A 14,333-nucleotide genomic window follows, 5' to 3' on the forward strand; every position below is an offset into this window, starting at 1 on the left:
AATACAGAATTCTATGAGGTCTTGCGTATTTAAAACTTTTTCTGGGGCCGGCCCCGTGGCTTAGCGGTTAAGTGCGCACGCTCTGCTACTGGCGGCCCGGGTTCGGATCCTGGGCGCGCACTGATGCACCCTTTGTCCGGCCATACTAAGACAGCGTCCCACATACAGCAACTAGAAGGATGTGCCGCTATGACATACAACTATCTATTGGGGCTTTGGGGAGAAAAAGGGAAAAAAAAAAAAAAAGAAGAGGATTGGCAATAGGTGTTAGCTCAGGGCTGGTCTTCCTCAGCAAAAAGAGGATTGGCATGGATGTTAGCTCAGGGCTTATCTTCCTCAACAACAACAAAAAAAACTTTTTCTGTAGCCCTGACACTTGAAAAACAGCTTGATTAGATATGGAATCTTTGGTTTACACTTAACTTTCCTTGAGGGTTGTTTTTTTTTTAATGTTGCGTTGCTTTGTATATTGTTTTTGAGAAGTCTGATGCCAGTTTTATTCTCTTGTTCTTGTAAGTTATTTCATCTTTTTTCCTGGGGGCCCTAAGGATATTTTTTCTTTAATTTTGAAGTCTTACTTTTGAAGTTTTACCAGGATATGTGTTAGACTTGATTATTGCAGGTCAGTTTGCCTTGGCATCTGGTGGACCTTTTCAGTCTTTCTCTGTCTTCTGTTTCAATGACTTTCTCTCTGACACTTTTCACCTTTTTTCTTATCTCGTTTTTATTCTCTTAATTGTTTTCCCATTGTTCTTTAATGCCCCTTATTAAATCTTGTTTTTGTTTTTTTCAAATTTATTCTTCCTTAGGCATCTTGTAATTCAAGCCTCATTTCTAATATGATTTTGTCCTTTCCTTTTAGTTCTTTTCCTGATTTGAATCACTGCTTCCCTTCTTTGTCTCTTTCTTCTTAGTTTTTAAATTTCTGGTTTAAGACAGGATTTTCTTTGCCCCTCACATCTAAATGCTTGTTTGAAAATATTTAATCAGATTAGAATGTTGTGTTACAGTTTTCTTCTGCTTGGTAATTGGTTTTTTTGGGGAGGGGGGAGGATTTTCATCAGCTGAATTGCTTAAATTCTCATTTTCTGTTTTCTTTTTTATAGTAGTTTTGTATAGATGAAGCCTGCATTTGCATTTCTGTGGACAAGATTGGTGGCTTGTGGTGGTTTACAAGATTCCTACTTCAAGAGCTTCCTCTTCTGGAAGTTTTAACAAAGTATAGTGCCTTTATTGGATGATGCTTTTTAAGGAGAGGAATTGTAGTTCCATCAATTTTTTAAAATTTTTTTATGTCTAGTAGGATCCTAAATTTTTCTTTTGCTTTTTCCTTACACTACATGTTTTCCACAGGGGGACTGGCCCCGTGGCGTAGTGGTCAAGTTTGGCGCGCTCTGCTTCGGCAGCCCATGTTCTCCAGGTTTGGATCCTGGGAGCAAACCTACCCTACTCATCAGCTATGCTGTGGCAGCAATCCACATATAAAGTAGAGGAAGATTGGCACAGATGTTAGTTCAGGGCTAATCTTCCTCAGAACAAAAAAAACCACACATGTTTTCCACAAGATGTCTTTCCATCCCTCTCAACATTCTTCTCCACAAAGCATTCCCTTTCCTGCATCCACTTTAAGTCCTTTCTTTCTACTCAGTACTCTCTCTACCAGTATGCTTTTTCAATATTCTCACGCTTAGGGTGGACTTTTTCTCTCTGGCTTAGTTTTTAGGTTTGTACCTAGTTCTCTGCTCTCTCTTACAGTTTTTCCCAAACTGCCCTTGCTCTTCATGAGAGCTCGCAATGGGAAAATGGGAAAAAGCTTGCTGGGATTTGCCATATATTTTCTTTTTTATTCTTTTTTTTTTTTTTTTTGTGAGGAAGATCAGCCCTGAGCTAACATCCATGCCAATCCTTCTCTTTTTGCTGAGGAAGACCAGCCCTGAGCTAACATCTATTGCCAGTCCTCCTCCTTTTTTTCCCCAAAGCCCCAGTAGATAGTTGTATGTGGTAGTTGCACATCCTTCTAGTTGCTGTATGTGGGACACGGCCTCAGCATGGCCAGACAAGCGGTACATGGGTGCGCGCCCAGGATCCGAACCCGGGCCGCCAGTAGTGGAGCGTGCGCACTTAACCGCTAAGCCACGGGGCCCGCCCATATTTTCTAGTTATGGATAATTTGAAGTTTGGGTATTCTCTGTTTTCTGGTTATACTGAGGATGTGGTTTTGTGATATTTCATTGGTTCTTTCTGTTCTTTATTGTTCTTTTGGAGGATGGGTTGGGAGATTTAGACTAGCATTAGTCCTTGAGTTGGAGAGTTGGTCTTTCACTCTGAACATCAGGAGATCTCTCATTGCTATTTGACTGACACTTTTATGGCACTGCATATGATTCTTTATCCAATAAAGTGGACCAAGTAGATACTGCTATTTTATTCCACCTTTTGCATAAAAGTGTTTTGGTTATAACATCCATTAGTTTAAAAGTGTCCAGTGGAAAGATTCATATAATAAAATTAGTAACAGTTTCAGAAACTGGTTAAGATAGTTTTTCTGGCAGGATATTCAGTGAGGTGTTGTTATTAGAAGAGGAATATGAAAGTGATTGTGATACATATGGACTAAAACCTTTCATTTGTGGTCCATTCCTTGTGCAGTTAACTAAGTATAGCTAATTGATATCTGTTGTCTTTTTAAGCTCAGTGTTTTCATATTAATTTTAAAATAATTGTAACATTACTGTTTTTATTATGCTTAAGGTTTCATTGTGCTTGCCCTAAAATATAAGGGAAAAACCCACAATAATGTTCATATACAACATCTTAAAATCAGTTAAGTCTAGGTAAATGTTAATGATGGAACTTAAGGTTGATAGTTCTGAAATAAATTTTAGAAAACAGAAAATAAGTTGATGAATTTATTAAGTATTAGGCTCTTATTTTATGAATTTATAATAGTAATTATCTTTTTTTGTTGTTGCAGTTGGTGGTATCCTTACTTCTGTGCCTTCTGGACTGGATCATGGCCTTACCTCTAAAGATGCTGTTCCAACCAGTCCATGCTGCAGGAGCAGAGAATGATAAAACAGAAAAATCTGTTCTCAATTGCATTTATAAGGTAAACTTCTTTGCTTTATTGTTTATTTGGTAACCAAGGGCTTTTAAAACCTAAAAAAACAACATTTCTTAGTATTACATTTTCATTGTTTTAGAGCTAGGTGTTTTCTAAGAATGTAGATTTATCTTACAGTACCTAAGAATAATTAAAAAGTACTTCCCACAAGACACTGTTGTTTCATTGCAGAAATTTGAAAGGAATCAAATCTTTGTTGAATATGAGAATCATCAGTTAAATTTTACTCGTTCATCTTTTTAAGAGGTGATAAGTTTTACTTTGATTGAAGAGCTAAGTTTTAAAATATTTAAAATTTTTGTGAAGCTCTTGTATTACCAGTTGACCTTTTTCTCCTTATACCTTTATTTAGTTATTTATTTTCACTGAAAAAGAAAGCTTGGTATTTTTTTCCCCCTGTATTTTCAGGTCTTACATGGGTGTGTCTATGGAGCTCAGTGTTTTAGCAATCCAAGGTATTTTCCACTAAGCCTTTCTGATTTGGCATCTGTCAATTATGATCCTTTTATGCATTTGGAAAGTCTGAAAGAGCCTGAACCTCTGCACTCCCCTGATTCAGAACGATCTTCTAAACTCCAGCCTGTAACAGAAGGTAAAATGAATTCTCTTCAGGACAGTATTGTTGCTTGGGTTCTCTCATGGTATGATTTGAGGCTATGGGTAGAAATAATGGAGGAGAATATATCTTACTTTGCACTTGTTTACCTTACCCATAGCAAAACTCATGTTAAAGAAATAACTTCAGATACACGATTACTAAGATTATATGTGATGACGTTCTCTTAATATACTTAGCTAAGTTATTCTAAGTTCTTTTTGATAGTTTATTTTATACACCATAGGATTTATATAATTGAATAAGAGATTTAGCTTTGGAGTCTGACAGACCTGGTATTGAATTTTGACTCTCATTTAATAGTTGAATGACTATATGTCTGTTTCCTTATTTGTAAAATGGGAATAATGATATTCATTCCCTCATAGGGTTGTTTTGAGTACTAAATAAGATAATGTGTGTGAAACCTTTTGCACAGTTCTTGGTACATAGTGAACTTGGTAATTTTTTTAAGCCACCTTTTTTCTACATTCATCGAGTTTACTATCTGATATAAGGGAAAGATGTAAACCAACTTATAATGTGAGTTTAAAAAGTACATTCAAGATACAGAAGTAGCCCAGAGGAACCCAGCAGTTATTGAAGTGTTTTAAGGAGGTGATATACATGATAAAATAGTATTAAGAGTACTTTGACAATAGTATTTTACAGAAGTAGGCAAATTAGGGCCCACACCTGCCACCTATTTCTATAAATAAAGTTTTATTGGGACACATCCATGCTGTTCATTTATGTATCGTTATGGCTGCTTTTATGCAGCAACAGTAGTGTTGAGTAGTTGCCACAGAGATCATGTGGCCCATAAAACCAATAATATTTACTGTCTGGCCCCTTACAGAAAAAGTTTGCTGATCTGTGGTATATCAGATTGCTTTTAGGGAGGTTAGCCCAGGAGCAGAGAGACCAATCAATAGACCAAGCTAGAGTTGCTAAAGGCTTAAATTGGTTAGATTTTCCCCAAACTAGACCAAGAATATAAGAAAGTTCAGAGCTTTGGGAGGGAAAATGAGGAGGGCATTGTTGGAAATGGTTTAGTTTGCCTGCCTATTGGATGTTTATATGAAGACGTCTAGTGGACAGTTCATAATATACGCAGATCTAGATCTTAGCAAAGAGGTCTTTGTTAGGAGTGTGTGTGTGTGTGTGTGTGTGTGTGTGTGTGTGTGTGTGTGTGTTCGTTCTGAGAAGAAAAAGTTGGAAAGGAAGGAAAACCAGGAGAGAGTAATTGCTCAGAAACAAAGAAAGGAAAAAGATTTTTAAAAGCCTGGCCAGCAGTATTAAATGATAGAGAGCTCAAATACAAAAAGACCGACAAACATGTCTGCTTTAGTTTCAGAGAAGTAGGCGGCAGAAGCAGGTGGCTGTGGATTGAGAAGCAAGGGAGCTTAAAGAGGTAGAGCCATCTGTCAAAAGTCCTTTTTAAAGAAGCTTGACTGTTTAAAAAAGAAAAAGAAAGAAAGAAAAGAAAAGTGATAAAACAGTAGTAAGCTAAAGGATGATTTATGGGTTAAGGGAGTTTTAAGGATGAAGCGAGTTGAACTTACGTATAAGCTGAGAAGGAAGGTGGGAAGAGGATCATTGATAGAGTGAAGTTCCTGAAGGGATGACTTGGAAAGTATAGGTGCTAATATTAGCCCTTTTTCTGAGACCAGAAGGAAGAAGATAGAAGTAAATTAAGGGGATTGACAGAAGTTATTGAGGGCCCAATAGAAAATGGAAACTACAAAGTTTTGGTCGCACCAATCAACATTCAGTAAGATGGAATGGCAGAAATACAAGGGAACTGTGGCTTGCAGAATATTGGTATATGGTTTAGTCATGGAATCTAGGCTTGGTAAGGATTGAACTGATGCTAGGAAATGACTAATAAGTTGGAAGAAAACGGAGTGATCCAGGGAGTCAGAAAATAGATGTGGTTAGTAATGAGCAGTTAGAACAGTGATTCCCAGCCTGGGCTGCACCTGAGGATACTGATGCTCTGGTCCCATTTGTAGAGATTTTGATATATTGATCTGGGATTGCTGGGAATTTTTAAAGCTTTGCAGGTAATTAACACACAGCCAAGGTTGAGAACCCCTGAGAGCATCACTAAGTTAGGACAGTGGTTTTTAAAATTAGTTTTAAGCAGTGAAACCTCTTCAAATAAATTTCACAAGGAAACCCATTTGTGAAACTTTTTCAGCTAGAGCTGCAGCAGGGTGGAGGCCTGGGGTCCTACTGAATTCTCTCCCATCCAACTCCAAGAGCCTTCTCCAAGGGCTCTACAAGAGAGAATGGGGAAGTCTCTCGACCAGGAGGTTATAGTCAGGAGGACTTATAGTCCTCCTATTAAGGAGGAGTTTGAATTTTAAAGATAGAATAGTTATAAGTGATTAAAAAATGTAGGACATGGGGCCGGCCCTGTGGTGCAGTGGTTAAGTGTGCGTGCTCCGCTGTGGTGGCCCGGGGTTCGCAGGTTGGGATCCCAGGCGTGCACCAACGCACAGTTTGTCAAGTCATGCTGTGGCGGCGTCCCATATAAAGTAGAGGAAGATGGACACAGATGTTAGCCCAGGGCCAGTCTTCCTCAGCAAAAAAAAAAGAAGACTATTGGCATCAGATGTTAACTCAAGGCTAGTCTTCCTCACAAAAAAAAATGTAGGATGTGGCCATGATAATGGATTGATGACATAGAATGCAAGTGAAGATATGAAGTTAGACATCAGCGAAATAGGGCTAGGGTTTTGGCTTAAGCACAAGTTGCTAATAGTTTGTCTAGAACACAGATATAAAAGTGAAATAGGAATATAAATTTAAATTATAGCTCAGATATAATAGAGATATACTGGTCAGTACAGCATAGCAAAATAATTTAGACAATTCTTGATATAGGCGACTTTAAAATTATTTCTTTAGATTTGGCATAGTGAAATAGTATTTATTTTACTTAAAAACAAAGTTATATGAAAAGATTACTTGCTTTTTGCAGTTTTAAAGGTGTAAAATGGTAAAGTTTGATTCGGGGCAGTATAGTGTACTTCTTAAACGGTGAAGTAAATAGTTTACTTATGTTAGGGGAAGTTTTAATGTATTTCATACAAAATTTACTGTACTGTTAACAGTCACTGTAAAAGACACAAAGATTTAAATAGATGAGCTTTATATTGATACCAAATACTCCATGGAGTACTATTCTCTAAATGTATTAAGTTATTCCCTTTGGATTTTCGAAAGTATTAAGAACCAGATAAATGCAGAACCTTTTAGGAACAGCTGTGAGCTAGCAGCAGGTGATTCTGTGGTCTGTAGTGACTACATGCTGTGGGTTTTTTTTAATGTGGCAAAAATGACTAATCATTATGCCCTTGTCTAAGGCATGCTTCATCATCTTCAAGTACTTTTTTGGCCAAAGATTTCTAAACATAGAATGTCCCTAATAAGCTCAGTATTGGGTTGAACAAGTCTGATTTGAGAACTATTGGCAGGAGTAGCTGTAATTATTAAATTTACTAAAGGATAAAGCAAGGTAGTGAAGTTGGCTTTTTGTCAAATGGCAGTAGTCTTATTAGCAAAAAGTCATCATTTGCAGGGTCAGAGTGAAAGGAGGCTCCAAAGGATTCATTCTGTCCTAATTACAGTTTCACCTCTACATATTATGCAAAGCTAATATTTAAAGCATTTGCCAAAATTAACTTCCTCTGCATGCTCTATTACAGTGCAGTGAATTGCAGCAGCTTTCTATGTCTTGCTGCTTTTGTATGCCATAATAATCTGTAATGATGGGTTTGCTGCAAATGCCGTAGGGTTTGTTTAATCTGACAATCTGAAAAGACAACTCTGAATAGACTTATTTAAATGAATGCTAGTTACACAAAGCTTGAGAAGCATCAATATCTTCATTTTGCATTTTCTTACAAGGTTGGTTATTTTAGAATTTCATTTTGAATTTCTAAATTAGAGAATTTCATATGTTTTCTTTATATCTGAGTAGACATGTAGAAGAGAGAAATGTATGTTCTATAGTTTATAACTAAAAAATAAATCTAACTGCCCAATTAACAAATTGAGAGATTTTTATCCTTTTTATATATATCTTGAATTTAGAGAAGCAGCTTAGGAAAGAAAATGCCTTTACCTATGTCTGAAATCTAAATTTATTTTTTAAGTGTTCTCAATGTTAATAATTCTGACCGACTTATGAAGATGCTCATTTAAAGTGCATTCCCACTGTCTCTTCTTTTGGAAGAGCATGTATAGGATAGATGTTTTAGGGAAAGAGCAGGCTCATTCTTGCAGTTTATTTATAAGCGAGTTTGAAAAAGGAATTCAAAACCTATGTTACTAAGAAGGCTAGAAAATTTGAATGATTTATATTGTTTCTATTATATCCAACTTTGTATATGAATTTTCAATTCATCTTTACAAAAAGTCTGTGTTATTCTTAGAGAAAAATGGGTTTAAGGATTTTTATGTGATTTGTCCATGATCACAGAGCAAGCCAGAGACAAAGTCAGGAATATTTTCTTTTCTGTGATCTATTTCTATTAAATTAACACTTTTTCACTTCTTCAGAAATGTTCTGCAAACAAGATTCACTGCTTAAAACAAGTCACTTATTTAAGTTTATCACTCAAAAGGAAGAAAGAGGAAAAAGAAAATAAAGAACAGAAATTTTTTTTCCTACGTCAAAAATTAAAAAATCTTTAATTTGTATTACCACTTAAAACTTGATTTAGTCTTATTTAAATGAGCTTTTTCAATTGATCTTGGCCGTTTGTTTAATAATGTATACTAAATAATTTTTTTGAAGTTACTGTACACAGACAAAAGGTAAATTTTGAATTCGTTTCCATATGTCACAGTGATTTGCCAAAAGAAAAGGGCAGTTTAACCAAAGAGAAAACTATGGAAATTAGAGTTGTGGTAAAAATGGAAATAACACTGAGCTGGGAAGCAAAAGACGAGCCCTGATGTGAAATCTTCTATGGCAGGCAAATCCCTTAAATTCAATGAACCCGTTTGTTCTCATATGCAAACTGAGCAGTTACTGGCTAGATTATCTGTAAGGCCCCTTACAGTGTGAACATCCATTATATTCTAAGTTATAATTAGAGAAGGGAAAGCAGACACTAGATTCAAGCCACCCCACTGTTTCTCATCACCCAGTGACATATCTTTTTACTTTGCGTATGGTCTTGAATATGTAGGGTTAAATTAAGTTGATCATTTAGTGTTGTTATCTAGTGTTGAATAGCTGATTTTCAGAACTAGCCATAAATATAATTAAAGAAAAGCTCAATGTAGTTGGAACTTTTTAAGTAAACTAAAAAATGTTCATATATACATGTATGTAGACATGAAACGTGATTGATAATGGAAAATTAAAATTTTGTTAATCACTGACATTTCAGAATCAACCGAAGCCCAAAGAAAACTGTTCATTTTTAGAGTTGGAATAATGTAGAAGATGTTATTGGTATTAGTGGCATAGCAATGGTATTTTGCTGGCTCTCTGCCTGTTCCCAGTGGTCTTGGTTCTGAATCTTCAGGGCTACGGCCTTGAAAATGTAACACTGTTCTTCTCTCTTGCGTCTTTTTAAGTAATCATACCAGCAGTGTACAAGTTAGTCTCCTTATAAACTGTTTTTTAAGTTGGGTTTATTGAGGTATAATTTACATAAAATAAAATTCTTTTTGTTGATGTGGGAGTTTTACTATATATTAGATTATGTTGGTGGTTAAACAATTCTATACAGTTACTGAAATTCACCACTAAATACACTTAAACTTAAGGAATTTATGTATGTAGATAATACTTTGATCATCAGGACATTCTATATTCTATATTCCAAATCTATAGTTATTCTGGCAGCTCAATCATAGTATTCCCAATGATTAACTTTCGGATTATAAACAATACTCAGACAAGATCACTCTTTGACTATGGTAGAACAATACAGAAACAAAATCATTCTGTAATCATGTCTATAACTAAGGAAGACAAGAACACTGTAGACACACACGTACCACAAACACACAACTAAACCTCATCGTCTAAGGTAAATGATCAGTACTTACCAATGACAACTCCCCTCCCACCTCCTAGATGAAAAATATCAAGATAACCATCACTGAGTTGTCCCTACTTCCTGACACCACTCATTCCAGAACTGGCTTCCACATCTTTGTTCTCTCCTCCCCTCTTCCTTCAGGTCCTGCCATTAGGCACCCTGCCTTTTCAGGCCTCTCGCTACTATATTCTTTGAGTTTTCTCTTTTTACTGTTTCCTATGATTTTTTTTTTAATTACTTATATAGATATGCTCCTTATCTATTTGCTTTCCCTAATGTGCTTAAGGAAGGACCAAAAAAAGCTTCTTACATACAACTAACTGTTCTGACTAGACCACAATGACAGAGAAGAACACCTTAGAAAAATATAATGTATAACCAGGCCCATAGAATACTTTTTCCTTTAAAATAGAGTTTCCTTGGCATATGCTGGCTATACTGACTCACTCTTTAAATTGATCATGACTCCTAAAGTTTAATGAAAGACCACTTTTCTCTGAAACTTGCACATTATCGATAAAAGCCATAATTAAATGACATTTAAGGCATGCTGCAAACTATGTCTGTGAGTCTACTCATGAGATAAGAAACTTATCAGTGGGATTTCATTGGCTTTCTAATCTGTGTGCTAAGTGATTTCAAGTGATTGATTTATAATACTTTTGATCCTTCTTTGAAGGTATGATATACATTTCAAAGTATAAGTTTAAATTATAAATCTGTAAGCAAAAATTTCAAAAAGGGCTACCTTTTAAAATTAACAAAACTTCATCAAAGAACAGTTTTCGTCTTTGTCATCATTTCTGTAGTACAGAATCTAAATTGGATATATTAATATTTACTGTAATATGTGAATGTGATTTTGCTAATGTGATGAAATCCCGTTTGTTGTCTAATATTTCATTGTTGTATGACTTCTTATGTAGCAGCAGTATTTCCACTCACCTGTATTTTTCATTTCTAGTGAAAACTCAAATGCAACAAGGATTAATCTCGATAGCCGCCCGCACTGTTATCACACATCTGGTAAATCATTTGGGCCATTATCCAATGAGTGGTGGTCCTGCTATGTTAACAAGTCAGGTGTGTGAAAATCATGACAATCATTACAGTGAAAGTACTGAACTTTCTCCTGAACTCTTTGAGAGTCCAAATATCCAGTTCTTTGTGTTGAACAATACAACATTAGTGTCCTGTATCCAGATCAGATCAGAAGAGAGTATACCTGGAGGAGGTTTGTCTGCTGGCCTTGCATCAGCCAATTCAAATGTCAGAATCATAGTACGTGATCTCTCTGGAAAATATTCGTGGGATTCTGCCATCCTGTATGGACCACCTCCTGTAAGTGGCTTGTCAGAACCTGCATCTCTCATATTTTCATTGTCTCGCCAAGAGAAACCAGAAGAGCCTCCTACATCTAATGAATGCTTAGAAGATTTAACAGTAAAAGATGGGATTCCCCTCCAGTTTAAAAGAAGATTTAGAGAAACTGTACCAACTTGGGATACAATAAGAGATGAAGAAGATGTTCTTGATGAGCTTTTGCAGTATTTAGGTGTAACTAGTCCTGAATGCTTACAGAGAACTGGAATCTCACTTAATATTCCTGCTCCACAACCTGTGTGCATTTCTGAAAAACAGGAAAATGATGTTATTAATGCTATCCTTAAGCAACACACAGAGGAAAAAGAATTTGTTGAGAAACACTTTAATGACTTAAACATGAAAGCTGTGGAGCAAGATGAACCAACACCTCAGAAGCCTCAGTCAGCATTTTATTATTGCAGATTGCTTCTTAGTATATTGGGAATGAATTCCTGGGACAAAAGGTAAGAGTAAAAGAGAAATTCTTCCTTTTTTTTTTTATGTTAGTCTTATTCATCTTTTGATCAAGCATTTTAGTCTCTATTCTTTTCCTCACTAAATTTTATCTACCAGATAGTTCTGTGACCAGTGGGCAGGTTTTTTTTTTGAGACCACTGAGTTATGTCAGGATTCAAAAGAATAAAAAGATAACACAATAAATTAACTATTAACATTTTCATAATGACTAGTAGAACTATTTGACTTAGAAATTATAGCTCAGGGGCTGGCCCGGTGGTGCAGCAGTTAAGTGCACGTGCTCCGCTTTGGTGGTCTGGAGTTCACAGGTTCGGATCCCAGGTGCGCACCAACGCACCAGTTGTCAAGCCATGCTGTGGCAGTGCCCCATATAAAGTAGAGGAAGATGGGCATGGATGTTAGCCCAGAGCCAATCTTCCTCAGCAAAAAAAAAAGAGGATTGGCATCAGATGTTAACTCAGGGCTAGCCTTCCTCACACAAAAAAAAGAAATTATAGCTCATATAATTGAAAAAAATCTTATTTTTCCAACCTTCATGTAAGGTAATAGGAAAAACATTTTTCTTATAACGCTTGTGACACCAAATGTGTGGGTTTTCCACACCAAACAGTTCCAACACTACCTGGAGTTAGCACAGACAGGTTAAGGGCTCAGACCCACAAGACTGCCCCCTACTTCATACACCCGTTGCAAGTTTGGCTATGAATGGGGTTCCCACAACCCCCTCCTTGGGTTTGATAATTAGCTATATTGGTTCACAAAACATTTACTTACATTTACGGGTTTATTATAAAGGATAGTTAAAGGATACAGATGAACAGGCAGATGAAGAGGTACATAGGGTGAATTCTGGAAGAATCCCAAGTACAGCAGCTTTTGTCCCTGTGGAACTGGGGTGTGCCACCCTCCCAGCACATTGAATGTGTTCACCAACCTGGAAGCTCTCTAAACCCCATAGTGTAGAGATTTTTGTGGAGGCCTCATCACCTAGGCATGATTGATTATTAACTCAATCTCCAGCCCTTCTCCCCTCCCCAGATGTGGGACTGGAAGTTCCAAGCTTCTAATCATGGCTTGCTCTTTCTGGTGACAAGGCCCCATCCTGAAGTTATCCAGGTGCCCACTAAGAGTCACCTTATTAGAACAAAAAAACACTCCTATTACCCAGGAAATTCCAAGGGATTTAGGAACTCTGTCTAAAATGCTTCTGTCACCTCCATCACTCAGGAAATTACGAGTGTTTTAGGAGCTCTGTGTCAGGAACTGGGGGCAGACCCCAAATATATATTTCTTGTTATGTCACAGAAGCCTACCTGTTTTTTTAGACAAGCAGGAGTATGATAATTTCTTGTTTTTATCAGAGAAATTGAACTCAAGATGTAGCATCAAATGAAGAAAAAAAATCTGGATTTCATTTTTTATTTGGTTTTCTTATGTATGTTGCAAAACCTCATTAATAACTGCAATAAACACAAAGTATTCAAGTAAGTTAGGTAGGAGTTAAATGAAAAGGCATCAGACTTAAATCAGAAGACCCAGGTTAGAGTCACTTAACCTTTGAGCCTTGGGCTACAGTCTACAATTTAGGAAATAACTCTCACTTCACGTAATGGTGAGAATTTAATTAATGTACATAAAATACTAAAATTGTATGCTAGTGTAAAGCATTATTAATATACATTTATTTTTTTAAATTTCTGTGATACTGAAAGCTGTAGGGAAGTGGAAGAAGCATTATGTAATGTATTGTTTTTGCTCGATTTGTAGTAGGAAGGGAGCTCAGCTGTCACTGGATGAATATATCTTAAAGTAATTCAAATGCATGTGAAGCATTGAAATGGAATTCTATTTGCTTGCCTAGTGTTTATAATCTTACTTGATTTAAACCCTTCCATTGATTAGAAGGGAGTATCTACCTCTGCCTTATGGGAAAGCCACGTTATGTGAGGGATACAATTGCCTTATGGTATGTCCAGATACAAGTATTGCCACTCATATAAATACGTTCTACTCTCTTTTGCTGTAGAATCATCTGTATATTGTCTCTTGAGAAAAACTAAAGGTGGGAAGCTATATTTTACCACAGCAAGCATTGATTTCATGAATATAATTTGTACCGATTTAGCACCTATAGAATGTGTATGGTAAAATTTATACATTGCTTTGTAGTGAAAAAAGTACGTATAATGTAAAACAAAGAAGAAAGCAAATTCCATTTGAATTACACAAGCTTACTTGGTAATGATTTAAATTTTGCGAATATTTTATTTCTTATGAGGAAAAACTTTTTCACGTATTTTTATGAAATTCTTGAGAAGGAACCTGCAAGTATTTTTATCCGTTTTTCTAGATATGAGTTTGGGAAGCTGACAGCGTCTGCAAGGAAAAATTGAAGTGGCCAATAGATAATGATCCACTAGCAGAAATGAGGGCCTGGGTAGAAATAATGACATAAATTCTTTACGTTTTTTTTAGGGTATGTTCTCCTTTGTGTTAGAAGTATGAAAAGGTAAGAACTAAGTGTAAGAGTTGCATGAGTAGAGTGGAAAGTATTTCCAGGACTGTCGTGTCATTCATTGCAAAGGTGATGAAAATGTTTATAAATCTCTCTGTTTAGGAGGAGCTTTCATCTCCTGAAGAAAAATGAAAAACTGCTTAGAGAACTTAGGAACTTGGACTCAAGACAGTGGTAAGTTGTTGG

The 14,333-nt window shown here is 36.2% G+C and overlaps 1 protein-coding gene across 6 annotated transcripts in view; it reads left to right on the forward strand.

The window, feature by feature from the left end:
* The window catches only part of RALGAPA1 (Ral GTPase activating protein catalytic subunit alpha 1), a 247,265-nt gene that overhangs the window by 146,267 nt on the left and 86,665 nt on the right, over positions 1-14,333 (forward strand). For all 6 annotated transcript variants that reach the window (XR_009220006.1, XM_058540714.1, XM_058540717.1 and 3 more), the window contains 4 exons: positions 2,975-3,109; positions 3,533-3,716; positions 10,755-11,619; positions 14,250-14,321. Coding sequence is in view for 5 of the 6 variants with exons in the window: in XM_058540714.1 (XP_058396697.1) it covers positions 2,975-3,109; positions 3,533-3,716; positions 10,755-11,619; positions 14,250-14,321 (1,256 nt within the window). In the remaining variant the exon portion in view is untranslated. The remainder of the gene's footprint in view (positions 1-2,974; positions 3,110-3,532; positions 3,717-10,754; positions 11,620-14,249; positions 14,322-14,333) is intronic.

This window comes from Diceros bicornis, chromosome 5, assembly GCF_020826845.1.
Source record: "Diceros bicornis minor isolate mBicDic1 chromosome 5, mDicBic1.mat.cur, whole genome shotgun sequence".
Lineage (NCBI taxonomy): Eukaryota > Metazoa > Chordata > Mammalia > Perissodactyla > Rhinocerotidae > Diceros > Diceros bicornis.